Below are 20,000 nucleotides of genomic sequence, written 5' to 3'. Positions count from 1 at the left end.
CTCATCTGAGCCTGCTGCTTTCCCTGACTACATTTTCTTAGTGCTGTTCTTACTTCTTCTAGGGTGGGGTCCTCTTCTTCTCTCATTGTAGGCTGTTTCTAGGACAATACAGTTTCTGTGGGATTTTCTTCATTCAGAAACTGCTGGAATTTGACTTTGATGTCCTGTGCACTGGTGAGTAGGTTGTTGCTGGCATCCCTTATGAAGGGTGTCTGACTATCTTCTTTATCTTTCTGTCTTTGCCTTGCAACCTGATATAGTTTCTTTGTGCCACCTGAGTCACTTTCCAGAAGTTTTTAGAGTGCCTCTGATGCCCTATTCTTTCTTAGCCAACCAGTAGTCCTTCCTAGCCTGGTCAGCCTTTTCTGTCTCCCACTTCTTCCTTTACTCCTTCTTTCTTTTGATGACTTCCTGGACTTCTGCATTCCACTACCAGCTTTCTGTGTGTACGTTATTTCCATACCTGGCTCAGCCACATATCTTTTCTGTAGTCCTAACACATGCTGTTTTTAGGCGCTGCCATTCTTATTCAACTCCACCTATTTGTGTAAATGCTTTCAAAATAATGCAGCCAGATAAGCCCTGCCCTCACCCCCAGATTTTTGCATGCGTAATTCTTCATTTCTTCCTCTTCTCATATAACTACGTAAATGTCATCATGTCACACCACCACCACTTCCTTTCCTTCTTCCTATTCCATCTTCTCCCTCCTCCTCCTCCTCTGTTTTCCTCCATCTTCCTCCAAAGGTTTTATAAATGCTGTATATAGTAAACGTGGGAGTTTTCGAATCAATGTGTTTTTTATATATATATATGTATGGATTTACTTTCGAAGGTTGAACCTCATATAGTCAAAATCCATTTTCACGAAACAGATATAGTGAAAGCTTAAATACCAGAATGGCAAATTTTTCCCAGGGCAAGTAAATACTTGCCCAAACTTAAACGAAGCACACACCTAAGTAAGTAACCCCCCCACCCCCTTAACTATATATACCAACTCCAGATCGCACTGTAGTGGAGAAAAGGGCATGTTGGGCAAGTGTTTACTTTCCCTGGGAAAAATTTGCTGTTCGAGTATTTAAGCTTTCACGATTTTCATCCTGTGAAAGTGGATTTCGATTATATGAGGTTCCACCTTTCAAAGTAGATCCATATGATTATATAGAATCATTTCTCATTAAAGAAAATGTTTGCTAAGCTGTTCTGTCAGTTTGCTGTGTACTTTGTATTTTCTTTACTGTATCCCTGAGCATGAAATTGGTCCAGTGGGATCAGTGCTGTACCTTGGTCAATAAAGAAAGTCTCCATTCATGAGTGTAAACAGGTATATACCCTGTATACCATGAAACAAGCTTGAGTGTTAAAAGAGGTGCATTTTGCCCAAAAGCAAAGGTCTGTATATCTTGAAACATTGCATCTCTATCAGTTGTAGATGACATACCATTATTCTGAAGTGAAATTCACAGCATATCTTTGCTAACTTCAGGTCTTGCAGTGTTATTTACTGTATTTCATCTTGTTTCAAGGGGAAAGCAATTGCTTTACAGTAACTCAAATTAATGGACTTCAGAAATTTCAAAAAACTGAGCCTGTTGGACCATTGCTGTAATTCTGCATCAGTGAAATGTTTTCCATTGAGTATTTTTCAGTAAATGATTGTTAGCCTTGAATATCAACATAAATGTCGAGAATACTTAAATGTGCTTTTTAGGTGATTATTTCAGATTAGAAAAGATTGGTTCAGTAGTTCTGCAAAGTAATTAGAATGGAAAGATATGCAAAATAAATTAATAAATACAGAATACATACATGCATACATAAACTCAGAAATAAAAAAAATGGAACACAGAGTTTGGGAAACAGAGACTTTGGGAAACATTTGAAAAGTGAGAAAGTGAGTTACACAAAAGCAGACTAAAACTATTTTGCAGAAAACGGTTTGTTGGAGTAGATGTTTGCTGTAATATTATTAATCATTGTAGCACACATTTACTGCATTTTGGGGCATTTGTTCTTTCTTGTGATAGCGCTTAAAATGGACGAGGCATTTTGAGGGAGTTGTACAACAAGGATTTTTCACATTTTGATACAAAATTATATGCTTTGAATCAGTCTGAATATTTGGGTTATAAATTTAATTATGGATTTTAGTATTGAAAACTTCATAAATTCTGTAGTGTTGTATTAGATCATAACAGTAAGGTAGTCATACAAATTCTGCTTCTGCCAAGGTTTCTGATTCACGAGCAGTTTGTTGCCAAATTAAAAGTTGTAAATTGAATGTTCTCAGTGTAAACTGATATGAGAGTCTGTCATTTTGTTAAGTTACATGAATTGCAAGTCTTTGATTTGGGAAAAAACTCATAGGTTGCCTGATTGCCACAATTAATCAAATAGGCAGCTTCAGGAGCTTATCTCATAACATCTTTCTGCAATTTCCATAAGTGACTGTTCAAAATTATGTTGTAGGCACAGCTAGTGAATTTAATTGAACACACTGGAGTTCAGTCAGCTGAAGTCCTCAAATAAGCCTGTAATTAGAAGAATACACAGCAAGGGAAATACTAAACTGACCATCACTGCAAAGCCCCAGCAAATACAACATGAGCATGGTGTATATCACCCAGTTTTAATCCCTTGTGCAGACTGTGTATAAGCTGTTTATCTTTCTTGCAAAATCATTGTTACTGGTGTTATCCAGTGCTTACAGACTGCAGTACTATTGTTTTTGTTTTGCATTTTCAGATATATTATCCTTTTCATAAAGTGACAACTATGTAAGAAAGATTCTTTATTGAGAATGTGCTTTCCTGACTTGTAAATAAGAAAGAAGTAACAAAAAAGCACTGGATGATGGCCATTTGAACTGATGCAACTACTGACAAGTTCAAACTTGTCCATGTTTTCTTTCCTCTTTTTGCATTTATTTATGTAATTAGCCATGCATGTAGACATTTATGTATTTGTTTATTTACTTCCTTCCATATTTACATGCGTATTATAGCCGTGTAACTGGACTAGTCATATGTAACCGTTTTCATCCATAGTCCAAGACTGTAAACTTGCCCAGTAGAACTGAAAGGATACAGACAGAAGGTCAGAAGAGCATTCTGACTGATGACTATAGCAGCGCTTTTTTCACATTCTGCTAATACTGTTGTAGGCTTTTTCCATAGATTTGCTCATAACAGTTAAGGTTAATGGATGCCTAATTATTTGTCTGCCAAAGACCTCCCCAACACACACAAAGTGCATGCACACACATACACTTTAGTTAAATCTTAATCGGGCACCTTCAGAGCTTTTTTATATTTTCAGGCAAGCTACATTTTGGTATGGTATGAAATATGTTTCAAGTTTATATTTTAATGAATTTGATTGATGGAGAACTTTTTTTTTTTTTTTTTTTTTTTTTTTTACAGCTGAACAGGAGGAAACCCAAAAGAAAACCTTTACTAAATGGATTAATGCACAGTTGGCAAAAGTAAGAATAAGTACAATTTTATTTTTAATTGTATTTGTATTTAGAGCAGTTATCATTAGCTTTATGACACAATGTAATTTATACAAATAACATCTGTACTTTTGCTTCTTCAGAGTCATTTGTTAAGATGTGCAGTGTTTCTGTTTATGAGGAAACAGTAGATTATAGCCTGTAAGTACACCTTCACACACCGCCACTGTTCTGTGCCACGTTTCATGTGTTGCTGTCACTGCACAGTTTAAAACATCATTTAATATTGGCAGGTAGTAGAAGCTTGCTGCAAGGCAACAGGTGTCCCTTACCTTTTGGTCTGACCAGTTTTTGTTATCTTTGCAGATCATGAGTAAGAACTTCATTTATATTTGTCGCAGTTGCATTAAGGAATGCCAAAAATGTTTAACTTAAAAAAAGGCATGTACGTGTCAAGAAAGAGAAACTGTGGAGAAAATCTAAAATGGAGGAGTATTCCATATTACATTTAGGCATCAGGAATAATTGCCATTAGCATGCACATTGGTTATAAGATGGGAACCCTACCAAAACAAGAAAGGTTAACTCTGATAGTAATGTAATGGTTTACGTGGCATTGTATAGTAGTAGGTATCTGAGAGTTCATAAGGCTAAAAGGAACAGAGGAACAGGAACTTTTCATGCTGATGTAATCCTAACTTTATTTAGCAGTCTGACACTGTTCCATATGATTGTTTCCTATCTGAAGATTCAAAAACAGAAAGCTGTACTGTCAGTGAGTTTCTTCCTTTTGGGTTATTAGTTCACCACTGCATATAAAAAAGCAATAGTGCATCTGATTGTCACACAATTTAAATTTTATCTTAAAAATACTGCAGAGCAACTATATGTTGTGGAGCTCCTCCTTCGGCATGCACACATATGCGCAACACACACACACACACACACACACACACACACACTCTCTCTCGGTCTGCTCACTGAAAACCATGACAGTCAAGAAACATGAGTTTTTTTTCTTTGTACTGCAGATCGACTAGTGTTTTTTATGGAAAGCATTTTTTAGTTCATGTATTTTATATGCTTGCACATGAGCTCGAAACTGAAATTTTTTGTTAGACCTGAGCTCAAATGACTAGACAAAAGGATCTGTAGAAACTGTGGCCTTACCCTACCATAACACTGATTTTACTGCTGTTGTCACAGGTGTGGTATTTCCCAGTATGGTGGTCCTAGACTGTATTACTGAAGGGAAAATTGGAAAGTCGCACAAAAAAAAAAAAAGCCACTGAAGGCTGCATTATAGTTAACTAGGTATTAAAAATAGTTCCCTGATTGCTGGAGAGTCTGTAGATTGAAAGCATCTTGCAATGTGCAGTTAATATCAATTATGATAGTATAATGCATTTTTAATATATGCATGTATGCGTGCACCATTTATTGAATTACCTTTCACCAAATAAGTAGCATCCTTACCTCCGCTTATTTAACATGCAGCCTCCAGCTGCAAATGAACATCCAAACACCAGAGGGGGAACATAAGAGGGCAAGCCTGGCCCTCTTCTCTGCCACACCAGCCTGACCAGGCTGTTCCGCCTCTCTCCTCCCAAAATTTCCTAACCAACTTCCCCCCATAAAAAAGGGGCCAAGTCGAACATCATTCAGTGTACTCATAGGTTCATAGGTAGGTACTAGGCTATCTGCCTGAGGGCATTTATAAGCCTAGCCAGAGTGTGTCAGCTTTCGCCACCCCATTGATTAATTAACTGATCCTCTGTCAAGCAGAGCCAATGAAGTGATCCTAGTGGTGTATTTTCTGTTACCCATCCACTCGTCAAGGTTTCTCTTGAAGAGTGTTAGTGAGGGGCTCTGCCTGATGTAATTTGGAATTTTGTTCCAAAGCATGGGGAGTCTCTGTGACAGGAATCTATCCCTCCAACATGTTCTTTTTATTGTTGTGACGAGGTTTAGCTCACTAGAGGCTCACAGTGACTTGGATTTCTTTAGGTGGAGCATGTCCATCAATTCTGAGTTGGATATGGCTTTGTAAGTCAGGCAGAGATCACCTCTGAGTAAGCAATATGCCACTGAGTACAGCTGAAGTTTTTTCAGTCGGGCTGCATAGGACATATGTTTGAGACCAGTAATCTTTTGGTGAGGTACTTTTGTGGTCTTTCCAGCTGTTGGAAGTGTCTTGTGAGGTACATCCCAAATGGGGTATTGTACTCTATGATGGGTCTAATGAGTGACGAGTAGAGGGGCATTATAACCTCTTTTTATTTCTAGATGCACACCCTTTAGTAATTAGATGGGCCACATAGAAGGATTTCCTAACTACTTTGGCAATATGATTGTCAAAGGAGAGATTACTATCTACCTGGGTCCCCAGATCTCTTATTACCTCTTCTGTATTAAGGGGGCTGCCACCTATGTGGTAATTCATGGGTGTTTTGTTTTTCCCAAATAGGATGACTATGCATTTTTGGGCATTTAGCTTGAGGCCATGACTTTGACACCAGGTGTCCATCTCAGTAAGGCCCTTTTGGAGGATGTCCATGTCAGCTGGAGAGTCAATTATGGCTCCCAGTTTGCAGTCATCGGTGAACTTGGTTAGCCATAGTCCTCCTCTGTTTGCCTGTACTTCTGAGAAGTATATGCCAAACTAGGGGTCCCAGGACCGAGCCTTGTGGGACACCACTTGTGACTGGTTTAGAGTCGGACCTGGAGCCCGCTATTCTTACCGTGTGATTTTTTTGTCTGTAAGCCAGTTAGAAACCCATCTCGTGACGTAGGGGTTTATGTTTAGGCTGGTGAGTTTTTCTGTAATACCAGAGTGGGGAATGGTGTGGAAAGCCTTGGCAAGATCAAGGTAGGCTGTGTGAACCACCTTTCCCTCATCTGTGGCCTTGGTGACTATCTCGAAGAAGTCAACCAGGTTTCGTAGGCATGATCTGCCCTTAACAGAGCAGGGTCAGGTCAAGTGTTTAGAGGTTCCCAATGTGTTTGTTAATGAGTTCCATGATGATACGCTCCATAGCCTTGCAGACCAGGCTAGTTAGGCTTATGGGGTGATAGTTACCAGGGTCAGTTGTGGCCCCTCCTTTGTGGAGAACTATTGCTGTGCACCATTCTATGGGCATGTAGCCTGTGAAGAGGCTGAGGTTGAACAGTGTGTTTAGGTGGGGGGTTAGTTCGTTCTGTAGTTTGTGCAAGACGCAGCCTGGGACACCATCTGGTCCCATTGACACTGTGTTTTTGGCTTTTGAAAGGGCTGTTTTCACCTGTGCGTCTGTGATTTTTGGGACACTACACTTTTTCAGTATTGTTGTGGGCCCTTTTGGAGGTGAGAGGGGGTGAAGTTTGCACTGAATCTGTCTGCCAGGATGTTGGCAATATCAGTAGGTTCAGTATATTTTGTGCTATTTTGCACTAGTTCAGTGCATATCTGCGAGTTGCCACTTAGATTCTTAACATAGCTAAAGAAGGCTTTGTGGTTATCTTTTGAATCCTTGGCCATTTTTCTTTTGAAGTTAGCCTTGGATGATTTCATGAGAGACCTCAGTTTCTTACTGATAGTAATCAGGGATGTATTTCCTTCTTGGAATTTGCTTTTTTTTTCTGAACTAGTTTCCTCCTTCTATTGTATAGCCTGTTTATTGCAGGGGTCCACCAAACTGGTTTCCTTCTCTTAGAGGAGTGAGTCTTGGTTTTGCTAGGGATGGCACAATCCATGCATCCTTGTAGGAGCTGATAGAGTGCATTTGTAAAGGTTTCTGCATCTTGGGAAGCATTATCCTTTAGCGTGGGGGCTGTGAAACTTACCACCTCTGTCTTAAGTAAGGTGAAGTTTGCTTTAGAAAAGTTTTTACTGTGGTTTCCTCAGTTGGGGGTGGTGGTGGGGTGTGGTCATCCGGAGTGATTAGTTTATGGTCTGATCTAACCAGTGACGGATTGACCTCCGGTGTGGAACACCTGTCACCCGTGTTGGTGATGACCAGGTCCAATATGTTTTCACCTCTGGTAGGGGAGTTTACCAGCTGATCCAGGGCATTTGCGTTGATGAATTCCAGGAAGTACTGGGCCTGGGAATTTGCACTCGAGTAGTTTTCCCAGTGAATGGTAGGGTAATTGAAATCACCCAATATCAGGGTGTTTGGTAGGACTTTCATGTTTTCCAGTGTCTCCAGAAAGGTGGAGTTGTCCTGGGTCATGGAGTGTGCTCTGTAGCAGGCCACAATTTGCATTGCAGATTTGCCCAATGTTAGTTGCACATGGATGATCTCAGAGGTATCATGCTGCGCCACTAACCTGGAAGTGTAGGTATCTTTGATGAATATGGATACACCCCCTCCTTTTGTGTTTTGGTCCGTGTTCTGTGGCTGAAATGTGTGATATTAGTTGTAGCCCGGTAGTGCTGGGGTGCTCTCTGGAGCCTTGAACCAGGTTTCAGTTACTGCACAGATGTCGACGTTCTCCATACTGAGGAGTGCTTTGAGCACGTGCATTTTGAGATTTAAACTCCTGGCGTTGAGTAGCATAACCCTCAGTTTTTTGTTAATTGTGCTGTTTAGAGAGGTGGGTTTGACTTTTGAGCCTTGCCTAAAAAAGGCACTATGGGGGCAGCAAGAGCCTTGGCCATTATTCAAAAGCCTAGGGGTGACAGGTGCAAGCCGTCCCTTGTGAAGCAACGCAGCTTGTCGAGCATGTCATCCCAGGCTGACAGACACTGGATCCCCTTTGAATAACACCAGAAGCTTAGTCAATTGTTGAAATTGATCATTTTTTCTTTATACTGAGGTATCATTCTTGGTGAGGGCAGGATGCTACTCAAGGTCAGGGTCATACCAGCCTGGGCTACATGATCAGAGAGCTCTTCCATGATTCTTTTCATGTAGTCCAGGGAGGTATGTCTCAGGTCATTCACACCAACATGAACAATGACAGTCTTATTTGTACTTGTTCTGGAGCAACCTGAGTGCTTGTGTTATGTGGTGGATTCTGGCTCCCGACAGGCAGCTAACAGGAACCTTCTGCTTCTCCAGCCTAGTGAGTGGGACGTCAGTGTGCCTGACTATAGAGTCACCTGTTACTAGTGTGTTAGGTATGTTATTTAGCCTTAAGGGCTGTGATTGTGCAGCACACTGATTTTGTGTTTTATGTGTTGTCTGGTTTGTGACAGGAAGTGCAGGTTGTTTGGGTGTCTGCTTTGGAGGTCTCTGATGCTTTTGCAGGTTTTTATTTAGAGCCTCCGAGTATGATTTTGTGTATTTATGTGTATTTTTTGCCAGTGCTGTTTTAGTAGGAATGTGTGCGTCTGGAGTTGTGGTGCAAATGTTAACCTTCTCCTCTTGACTGTCTTTTCTAGTCTTGGGTGGAGACAGTTTAGCTTCCAGTTTGGCTGTATAATTGCATCTCTTGCATATGTTAGTGTTTTGTGGTAGGAGGAGAGGGTTGTCTGTGTACATGAGGCAGTTGTAACATTGCCTCAGGATACCCAGATTCACCAGCTGGACTGGAGAGTACACCTGAAGTTGCCCTTTGGTCATGCCTTAATAGTAGGGTGAGCTGTTTAGTCGCTTGGTTGGTGAGGGGTAAATAAAGAGCCTTGCCCTGCTGGGCAGTCAGTGTCAGGGTATATTAGTGCTTGCTATTAGGTCTGAGCAAGTGCTGGGCTGTAAGATGCTTTTGAGTGCTTAGATTGAGAGTTAGACTAGTTTCAAGGGAAAAACTGAAGAGGAGACTTAGTGGAGCCAATTTAACCGTAGCTAACCGGCACTGCCTGGTGCGCAAAACCGTGCAAATGTGTTTTTTTTAGTAGGGAAATGAAAGAGAGAGAAATTAGCCCAAAAGGCCAATAAACTACTAACTTAAGGGCTGGAACCACTCCTCCAGGGACAGATAGGTTGCTCAAAGCTCCCCTCTCTCACAAGTGAACAGAAAAACTTCCTTCTATCCAAGTAAGGTATGGGCAACTCAGAAACTAGTATCACAGCCCTGAATTCAGTACTAGCCTGAAAACTGGACTATACTAACTTAGAAAGGTGGGAAACAAGGAATTTTTTAGTTTTTTTTTGTTTTTTTGAAAAGATAAGGCAAAAACATTAAAAAATACACTTAAAACAGCTTTAAACGACTGCAAACTATCAGAAAAGGCTATCGCACTTTAGTGTGTAGCCTACAACAGTTAAACAAATTATTTAAACAAAAAATAACTTTTTAAAAGTGCAGGCAGTCAAATAAGTACAATATGTGAAAAAAAAAACAAGCTTTTAAATCACACTAAATGCTGGAAAATCTGGGTTTAGGCGGAAACCAGTTAAGTACAGCAAAAAAGTACAGAAAACTGATACGTAATCACTCCAAAGTATCTCTCCTAAGCCGGAAGGTTTGTATCAGTTTAAGGCTTTCTAGTGCTACCCAGTTGGTTTGTTACAGGAAAGATGGGAAACAAGCGCAGATGTGGTCTTTTAAACCAGAAAGTTGAAAGACACGGACAAACTGTCCAAATGGTCAATAAACTACAGTTTCTGGGCCAAGAACCTCTCCTCTCGTGGTAGACAGGCTACCTAGTGCTTACTACTCCCACTGATAAGCTAGAAGGTTTTGCTCCAACACAGAAAGACTTGCGGGGCTCAGAAGCTTACCAACAGTTCTGGATACCGCAGCTCTGTATCTGGACTAGGCTAGTTACAGGAAAGGTGGGAAACAAGCACAAGTACGGCTTTTAAACCAGACCGTTGAAAAAGATGGAAAAAACTGCCCAAACGGCCAATAGCTACAATTTCTGGTTCAGGAACCACTCCTCTTTTGGTAGATAGGCTACCTAATGCTTACCACTCCCACTGATAAGCTAGAAGGCTTCCCTTCAACACAGAAAGGCTTGGGGGGGGGGCTCAAAAGCTTACAAAGAGTCCTGGAATACAGCAAATCTGTACCTGGACTAGACTAGTTACAGGAAAGGTGGGTAACAAGTACAAATGTAGGCTTTTAAGCCAGAAAGTTGAAAGAGATGGAAAACTGCCCAAACAGCCAAATAAACTACAATTTCTGGGCCAAAACTCACTCTTTTCATGGAGGATAGGCTACCTAGTGCTTTCCACTTCCACTGATAAGCTAGAAGGATTTCCTCCAACACAGAAAGGCTTGTGGGCTTAGAAGCTTACTAACAATCCTGGAAACAGCAACTCTGTAATCGGACTAGGCTAGTTATAGGAAAGGCGGGAAACAGGCACAATTGCGGCTTTCAAACCAGAAAGTTGAAAGAGATGGAAAAAAACTGCTCAAACAGCCAATAGCTGCAATTTCTGAGCCAGGGACCACTCCTCTTGTGGTAGATAGTTTACCTAGTGCTTACCACTCCCACTGATAAGCTAGAAGGCTTCCGTCCAACACAGAAAGACTTGGGGGGGGGCTCAGAAGCTTAAAAAGAGTCCTGGATACAGCATATCTGTAACTGGACTAGACTAGTAACAGGAAAGGCAGGAAACAAGTGCAAACACAGGCTTTTAAATCAGAAGGTTGAAAGAGATGGAAAAGCTTCCCAAACGGTCAATAAACTGTAATTTCTGGGCCAGCAACCACTCCTCCTGTGGTAGATAGGTTACCTAGTGCTTACCACTTCCACTGATGAGCTAGAAGGCTTCTCTCCAACACAGAAGGGCTTGGGGGGGCTTACCACTTCCACTGATAAGCTAGAAGGCTTCTCTCCAACACAGAAGGGCTTGGGGGGCTCAGAAACTTACCAACAGTCTTGGATACAGCAAATCTGTACCTGGATTGCACTAGTTATAGGAAAGGCGGGGACCAAACGCAAAACCGGCTTTTAACCAGAAAGTAGAAAGATATGGAAAAACTGCCCAAATGGCCAATGAACTACAATTTCAGGGCCAAAACCCAGTCTTCCCGTGGTAGATAGGCTACCTAGTGCTTACCACTCCCACTTATAAGCTAGAAGGCTTCCCTCCAACACAGAAAGGCTTGGGGGGCTCAGAAGCTTACCAACAGTCCTGGATACAGCAAGTCTGTATCTGGACTTGACTAATTACAGGAAAGTCAGGAAACAAGCTTAGAATTTTTTTATTTTTTTTGTTACAGAAAAACAGCTAAAACAGCAGTAAATACAATTCAAATTGTAGTGTAGGCCAGCACTATGGCAAACACAGTTTAAATAAATGCAATTAAATTAACAAATAACTAAAAAACAAGTGCAGAAGGCAGTAAATTAGAAGGCTACTAACAAGCAGTAATAAGTACAGAGTAAGAGCGACTGAACAGATAACAGCACACAGAATAGCAGCTAAGACAGTTACAGTAAGCGCAGATGAATAATATATATATATATATATATATATATATATTTTTTTTTTTTTTTTTTTTTTTTTTTGAGGGAAGGAACAGAGCAGGATTAAGAGGCTACAGGGGTTGTCATTCCCAAATGCTCTCTTTGTACACAGCAGGAGTGCCTGAAATCAGAATATGATCTCACTGCACTCAGTTGAGTGAGCAAATGAGATGGGCCCAGAAGGAGTATCCAAATACAAATCTACAAAAGGAGCGGGCAATTTCAAAGCCACTAACATTAATACCAAAACAAGAACAGGGAGAGTGAGTGGGGAACTAACTGTAGAGAGACAGCCACAACTTCAGTTGAGTTAATATTCAGTGAAAAACACAAATAAATAAATTAAATACAGTACTATATGCAAAAGAGCAGATAAAAGTGTACTTAAATTCACTTATACATCCAACTGATTTCAGGTAGATGTTAGCCAGCCAAAGCTCTGATATAAAGCTCATTATCTGTAAATCGAGTCTGATCCTTATCAACCCAAAAGCCCTAACATACCAGTACAGTAACATGTCTTGATGAACGTAAATAAGATAGAATTACCCGTGACCCCCTTATACCACACCTGAACAATCACTCCAACAGAATACATTTCCTTTCACTCAGCTTCCCTCAAGTCATGAACCCTTGCTCCCTCTGTTCACTGCATTCTGAGGGCACATTGCACCACTCTGGTGAGCAGGACCTGTTCTGCAGCCGGTGTAGCCAAACAGCAAACACAGCCCCCTGTCAACTCCATCACCTTTCCAAAGCTACTTCCTTCAGGCCTCAACTACTGTCACCTGCAAAAGAAAGAGAAAAGAGAAACAATGTAAATTGTCTACATACACCAATCAAACATTCTTAATGACATTAAGCATTGTCAAAGCACACCCTGCCCCTAAACTGCCTCTGCTAAATTGTCTTAGCTCAACCACCTCAATCTAACATTACACCCATCAGTCTGTTCACAATAATCGTGGCTACATCCTCCTGACCAAATAAACTGTCTTACCATGCTCCCACTCCTGTCAACTAACTAAACTTTCATCCCCAGCCTCCCATCGACCGCAATTGAAGCTAGGCCCACAACTCGACACTCCCCATGTCCTCAAAACACCCCCATACCCGCAATGCTCCAGCAAACCTTATCCACCCATAAAAGTCATACCCATACTGCACACCTACAAGCCCAAGTCAGAAATCGAATGTTCCATGCGCAACTCACTCTAAAACCTTACCCGATATACAAACATGACACTTGTTTGAAAGGTTTATCTCCCCAAATTACCACAATGGAACAACTCCCACCTCTTATCAAACACCTCCTTAGCCATCTACCGAGAACTGAATGGTACTATAAAATCACTCCCCACATACAGTCACCCAGAGTTCACACCTAAGCCCTTCCTGCAAACAGTTAGCACAGCACTTGAAAATAACTGAGCTTGGCCAGCTCACCAAGGCCCTGGAACGATTAACTTAGTTGCTGTCTAAGATCCTACAATTGATGTGCTGCACCCCCTCTGTGAAAAACCATATACTCCCTAAACATCCTCGGCCTAGCATTACCGTGTCCCCACCTAGATATGCCCCAAATTATCCCTACACCTCCCCCAACTTGGATGTGCCGTAATGACCCACAGAGGCAGATTACCTGCAAACCCATTGTGCCCCATTCCACGAACCCAATATCTCTGCAAGCAGCATCCCTTACCTTTCAATTCCCTTTTTGTCACTGCACTGACCATGATTCCTTCTGTGCCCCCGCATCCGTGACCTCTGTGCACCACCCGAACAACCGAGACATCCCTTGAAACAGTCTCAGTCACCTTTGAACACCTTTTCTTCAGGTCACCAATCGAAGCCCGCTCCATTTCCATACCTCACAATTCTGTAAAAGAAAACAAAATAAACACCATGCCTCTCAAGGTTGACAAAGATGAATGTTGAACCCTATGCCCCATGTGTATGTACCAGACTTAACCCTATGACCCTTCTTAAACAAAATGAGCCATTAACTGCAACCTGTACCCAACAATAAGATGACAGTGCTTAAAACAGATGCCTCTTGGAGTGCCCCTTTATGCCTCATAGTTCTCCAATTCATCCCCTTCCTACCTACAATCTCCACGACCCCTTCAAAACAAAACTAGTGATCAACCCACTATCTTGTGCCTATGCACAATGCCCTCTTCAGGCCTTTGACCCCCCCCCCCCTTATGTCTTGCTTTGTTCAGATGTATTGCATTATGAGGTATCAACTCAATGCATCTGTAATTAAGTATGAGAAGCTCACCATTTTGTTTCACTGACATACGCATTAACACTACCACTTCCCTTACCTCCAGTTTCAAACCAGATGTCCGGTCTGAGGCTTCGGTAGCACAGTCCAACATAAGAGCACAACCTCTCACCTAGAACAAAACCTGGACAAAGCGGTAAATAACCATGAGGCAAAGGCCCAAAACTTATTTATTTTTTATATACTTCCCTTCTCCCATTACCTCCCTCCATTTCTAAATGTTCATTATTAGAATACTCTTATTAATATGCCCCAGACTGACAAGCCTTCAGTAATAGAATATCAAATATGACAACTACCACATTTCAGTGTAATGTTAGGCTTACCAGCTTTAAATCTGGACTGTAAGGTATCTTCCTTATATAAAATACTTTAAACCAGAGAGAGGTCGAACACCTGTTGCATTAACACTTCAATACTTTGTTAACATTTGTCCAGACATCTAAAATAAAACCATGCGAATGCTATATCCAACTAAAACTACACATTTATCCAAATGTCTACAACTCCCCACCACCCAGAAACTGCCTGCCCCTCCTACTTCCGACCTAAGAAACCCCAACTTTAAGAGCAGTGATAGAGAGAAAAGCTGCCGTGCTCTCCTGGTAATGCTTGCCTGCCTCTCTACCTCTCAGAGATATTACAGACTCCCCGCACATGTCAAACAAAGCAAGCCGTTGCCCTCTTAGAAAGCAACTGGAGCAAACCCGGCAACCGTGAAATCCTAAGGGCCCACAGTCTGCAAATTGCACAGCAGCCACCATCCCCAACTGCAGCACTCAATGATCAGCCACCAACCAACCTGACAGCCAGTTCCATGACATAGACCAGCAGATAACACCTAATTCCAGACATAGTGTGAAACTGTGAGCCCTTGCGAAAACAAAACAGTTGAGAAGCAGGCCACCCCTCATGCCGTGGTTATTGCCACACCACACTGGCCCACTGGCCATCTGTCAACAGAACAGCTCACAGTCTACCACACCCCCTTGCATCTCCTTGCACACTGAAAACCAGAAGGCTGTGCGAAACAAAAGCCCAAGGTGGGGCAAAGTCCCCTCACCATCGAACAATCTCCCCGCCAGCAAGTCAGGCAGCAGTCATCAACACCCTAACTACATCCCAAGTCCATCCCTTACCCTTTTTTTTTTGTAATTTTTATTTATTTTAAAACCACAGGGCTCATCAAATGAAGCTGCCCCAGTTAGAAACAGACCCCCCCCCCCGAGTGACTTTCTGACCAAAGTCTGCCAGGGCCACAAATGAGGCCGAGCAATATAGCCAAATCAACATGAAGCAATTGCTTACAACTCAACCGTTTAAAGCATAAAACCCGACCCAAGCCTTAACTCAAAGAGGGGCAAAAGCCCAAATCTAGGGACAATTTCACATACTGCTAACACAAACTTAGAGAGCTGACAGAACACGTCTCCCCTCAGCCTGAACCTCCTGTCGGGTCTGAAGCCCAAAACTCAAATCCTTACAACTGAAAATGTCTGCCGCACTCGCTACCTCACTCCCCAATGACTCGCCCCCAAGTTGCAAACCATACATTTTTTTTTTTAAACAGGAGCATCTCATCTTCCTGATAACACTGATCTATCTGCATAAAAAACACCAACACCAAGCAAAGGCACAGATATGCCAAAGCCAGCCTCCAGCATCCTACAACCAACAAAGATGCCAACAACCCACTCCATCCAGCAAATGCAATCCATGGAAAATAGACCAAAACTGTGTAGCAAAAACCAGCCTTCTCATGAAAGCATGGACCGCCAAAAGTACACACTCACCAAATGACTACCTTCTCTCTTTCTCTTTTTTTTTTTTTTTTTGAGACATTCCCAGGAGTCCACAAGAGGCACCCCGACCCTTTCAACACACTACCCACATCCGTACCTGCCAACAGCAGCCTCAAACAAAAAACAGACACAGAAGGCCAAAGGTATAGAAATCAACACCCTAGTTTCAATTACTGCTGTTCCAAAATTGGAAGGTGAACAGCACCAACGGCTCTGCGATAGCATGCACCTCCAAAAGGATAGGAGCTCAAACTCACAGGACAGCAACAAGACAACAGATATGCCACCTGTTGTACCATCATGACTGCCATCTTCAAAGACCAGCACCACAATGGACAAAGCCACAAGCAATGGGAAAAAGGGGGACCACAAAGAGCGACGCAAACGTCGTCCACACAAACTCAAGTGGAAGGAGTCACAGGCACCGCACCAGCAAGGATTTCCCATGAAGCACAAATTGGGAGTCTCCAGTCTCTGTCAGTGTCCCTGACCCTCACCCTCAAGAGCTGCGAACAAACCGTCAGAAAACCCCAAACAAGGAAAAGGAAAAAAAAAAACGATACAAACACTCAGACACACCATGAAAATACAACACTCTTTTGTTTTTTAATTCTTTCCACTTCAATGCAGTAATATATACTGCATCAACACATGAACCATAACCCTCAACAGCTAGGCACCATGTGCCACACCAGACCAACACTTGCACACAACCCCACCTACCTTTGATCTCTCCATTGATGGCAAAACAAGCACATGCAGCCCAACCTCACCAGCTACAAAACAGCAAGGCACTCATCGCAATGCCATCCACAAAAGAGCGACAAAGGGCCCAAAACAGGAGCAACCAAACAACACTGATCCCACAGCACACAGATTATAGAGCAGATTGTTTTGCATTAGCATGAATTTTCTGATGGGTATTAAGTCCGCAAGCAAATATTGGTCACTATTTTCTAACTTAATTTGCAATGATTTGCCACTGTGTTCAAAAACACTATTTTATGAAAGCAGACCAAAAGTGAGGCAAAACTCTGTGCTCTTAATGACAACCTGCTCTTTGAACTGCTTCAATTGCACATGAGTGGCAGTAACTATTCCTAATATTGCTACAGTAGTGCTACTCGGCCTGTGAAAGGCTGCTCTACCCTCTACTCCGGCTAATTGCTCAACCAAGTCAAAACCAACAGGGAGGAACCAGACCCTTAAAATTTTGTTTTAACCACTGCCCTACATAATACTGAGGGCATGTAACAAAATACACTACCTCGATGACCAATACCCAGCTGAACATCAGTGCTAATTAAGGATTAAACAACCTTAATAAAAACCCGGTGTAGAATAGTCATATTTAAAAGTTAAGTCGTGTCCTTCGCCTCCCAGCCCCAGCAACCCAGTCAAAACCACCCAACAGCCAACATTCCTCCTGTAGCAAAAAAAAAAAAAAATGTTTAACACAAATGTTACCCACCTCCTCTCTATGTACCACTAGTAACCCAAGGCCTACCTGTCTATCACCATACTCACAGGTCGTCCTGGACGTAAGCTTGCCATATAGCAAGTTCACGCCAAAATGTGATTACTTACCCAGCTACACTTCTCTACACTCCTTAAGCCCCTCCCCACCCTTACTTCATTTCCTCCCAAACATTCCTCCTTCCATTTAACCCTTTCCATTCCCAAACCCTGTAACTCCCAACAGTATATTTATTTAACCCCTTTGGCCTGCCCCGAAGATGTCCCGGGACAACTTAGTTTGTTGCCAAACTTCATTTATGCTTGATTTTCTTTTCTCGAAATGTCCCAAAATGTACTGCAAAAACCCGTACCATTCCAATGGTAATGTTCTGAGCAGCAGAAATGAATTATTAGCTGTGTCAAGCAGTGCAGAGGGAAGATTTGCAAGTGCCACCAGAAGTATGTAGCAAACATCTTGAACAGTGCTTATTTTACTTCACAATTATTTGTTCATTCTTTGATAATCAGTTTGTTACTCAGAATTGCTAGGAATCTGGAACATGTCCTTGAAGTCAGTAGGCATAAGACGTGTATTTAATCCTAGGCTGAGTGCCACACCATTGCAGATCAGACACACAAACAGCCAGTTTTTAGGAGTGACATTCATACTTTTGATCTGTCCCTGATTTCGCCTTATATTTTTCATCTTTTCCTCATGCAGTTTATGGTATTCTGGTGAATTGTTGAATTTGCAGTCACTAAATAATGACAGGCTTTTGATCTGCAGACTTTATATCCTTTAGAAAATGTACGTTAGCGAAACACCTTGTATTCTACTAACCTTTTAAGTATATAAGAACAATATTTAAAATGTATCCCTATTTTTGGGCCTTTGTCCCCCATTATTTTTTGGTTTTGTCCCCAAGTCTGGAGCTTAGAGTTTGAGTGCTGTCACACCATTTAACCTACTACATGTCTTTAGAATGTGGGAGGAACCTGAGGCAGCAAGAGAAGCCCACACAGAACGTAGGCACAGGTACTTTGGTTGTGTTTGTGTGAGTGTTGCCGAGTTACGGTTAGAGTAAGGGTTATGTAAGAGAGTAGCGTTAATATTGTACATGTTTGTTGATGTGTGTGTCTGTGTCTGAGCATGTCTTGTGAAGTGATGGTATTACGGAAAGGATTTTTCTAAGGTAAGCTGCAGAGTTAGGGTTAGGGTCATAGTTAGCATGCATTACTAAGGTGGTGCAGAGGATCTGTCGATCAACATGCTGAAAGATTGAGTCACAAATGATTGATCCAAGTATATCTAGCAATCACTAATGCAAAAACTTTACTTAACACACTCATAATTAACAGATCACAAAACGAAAACAAGTTTCATATTGCAATCCATTAATAAAATCTGCCAGGACTTGCAGACATAGTTTTTTCTGAGTAGAGGTGGCATTAAGGAAAGAGATTTTCTAAAGTAAGATGAAAGGTTAAGGGCAGGGTTACAGTTAGGGTTAGTAAGCATTACTTAGGTAGGGAGAGGGACTTATTTATGCATTTCAAATTCAGTAATAGTCAAGCATAGTAGTAAGGGGCTGTGTTTCAGTATGATGATCTACATTGCTTTGAGTGTTTTTTTTTTTTTTTTTTTTGTAGTCTAGAGTGGATCCCTTAGGAGCCACTCATCAGGATAGGCCTTTTGAAAGGAGCGGTTCCTGTTTATCGATCAAGTAATCCTAATTTAGTTTCAAACTTGCAGAGGTCAGTTGATATTAAATATATGGAAAGCTCACTTGTATAATAACTCCTAAGAAGAGTGGTTATTCCTTTATCCTTCCCATTGCTACCATCACTTCAGGGACTAGTGTGTGTGTTTTTAAGTCATTCTAGTGTATATGGATGCTAGTCCGGCATGTGTCTTCATTTTTTTTCAAAATGTTTACAATCGTTATCAGTTATTTTCTTTATAGCATATAATATGTTTCCCATGAAGAACAGAAACAAAGGTACGGACAGTAAGGCAAAGTCATCATGCCAGGGTCATTGGGCATAAGATCGTAGTGCCCAGGTCATTGGTCATAGGGCCATAGTTCCTTTTTAGGCAATATTGGTCTTATAAAGCTTCCAAAATAACTTGTAAATGCTCTGATACATTACAGTATACCCAAATCATATCCAGCTTCTTCCCCTGTGTTTAATCTTTTATTCCTATCAGCCTGTCTTAACCTTATATCTTGACATAAGTCATACTTTACAAATAGTCCTAGCTAAGTTCAAAGCCTAGGTTTTGCTGTCATGATGTAACAAATTTGTATTTTCTTATGTATACTGCATTTTGTTTACTTTATATTTTGATTATTGTAATTCATGCATTAAAATTTACATGTATTCATGGAGCTTTTCTCCCCGGGCATCTGCTGAAAAAGGACCTGTGTCCAGTCAGACTTTCCCAGTAAACAAATGTTAAATAAAATAACTAAATATAATTTGGACATTAAAGTATTGCTAACAGATTTGACTAAAATGTCCACACCCTACAAGCGTTACTTACCCTGGAAAACTTTAATACATGCAGTGACACAGATATCTGGTTCAAGACCATACCTTTCAACCTGGAAATGGCAAAAATGTGGACAAAGTCCCATGAAAAATAGGTAC

General features: G+C 41.4%; 1 protein-coding gene across 1 annotated transcript in view; it reads left to right on the top strand.

Annotated features, from left to right (window-relative positions):
• Positions 1-20,000, top strand: part of SYNE2 (spectrin repeat containing nuclear envelope protein 2) — a 3,814,665-nt gene that overhangs the window by 386,124 nt on the left and 3,408,541 nt on the right. Inside the window, exon 3 of the mRNA XM_044073561.1 lies at positions 3,426-3,487. Coding sequence (XP_043929496.1) covers positions 3,426-3,487 — 62 coding nt within the window. The remainder of the gene's footprint in view (positions 1-3,425; positions 3,488-20,000) is intronic.

The sequence above is a fragment of the Protopterus annectens genome, chromosome 6.part0, assembly GCF_019279795.1.
Source record: "Protopterus annectens isolate FY-2018-M chromosome 6.part0, PAN1.0, whole genome shotgun sequence".
NCBI classification, from domain to species: Eukaryota; Metazoa; Chordata; order Ceratodontiformes; family Protopteridae; genus Protopterus; species Protopterus annectens.
The sequence above is the reverse complement of the archived record's forward strand: the minus strand, read 5'-3'. Positions and strand labels throughout refer to the sequence as shown.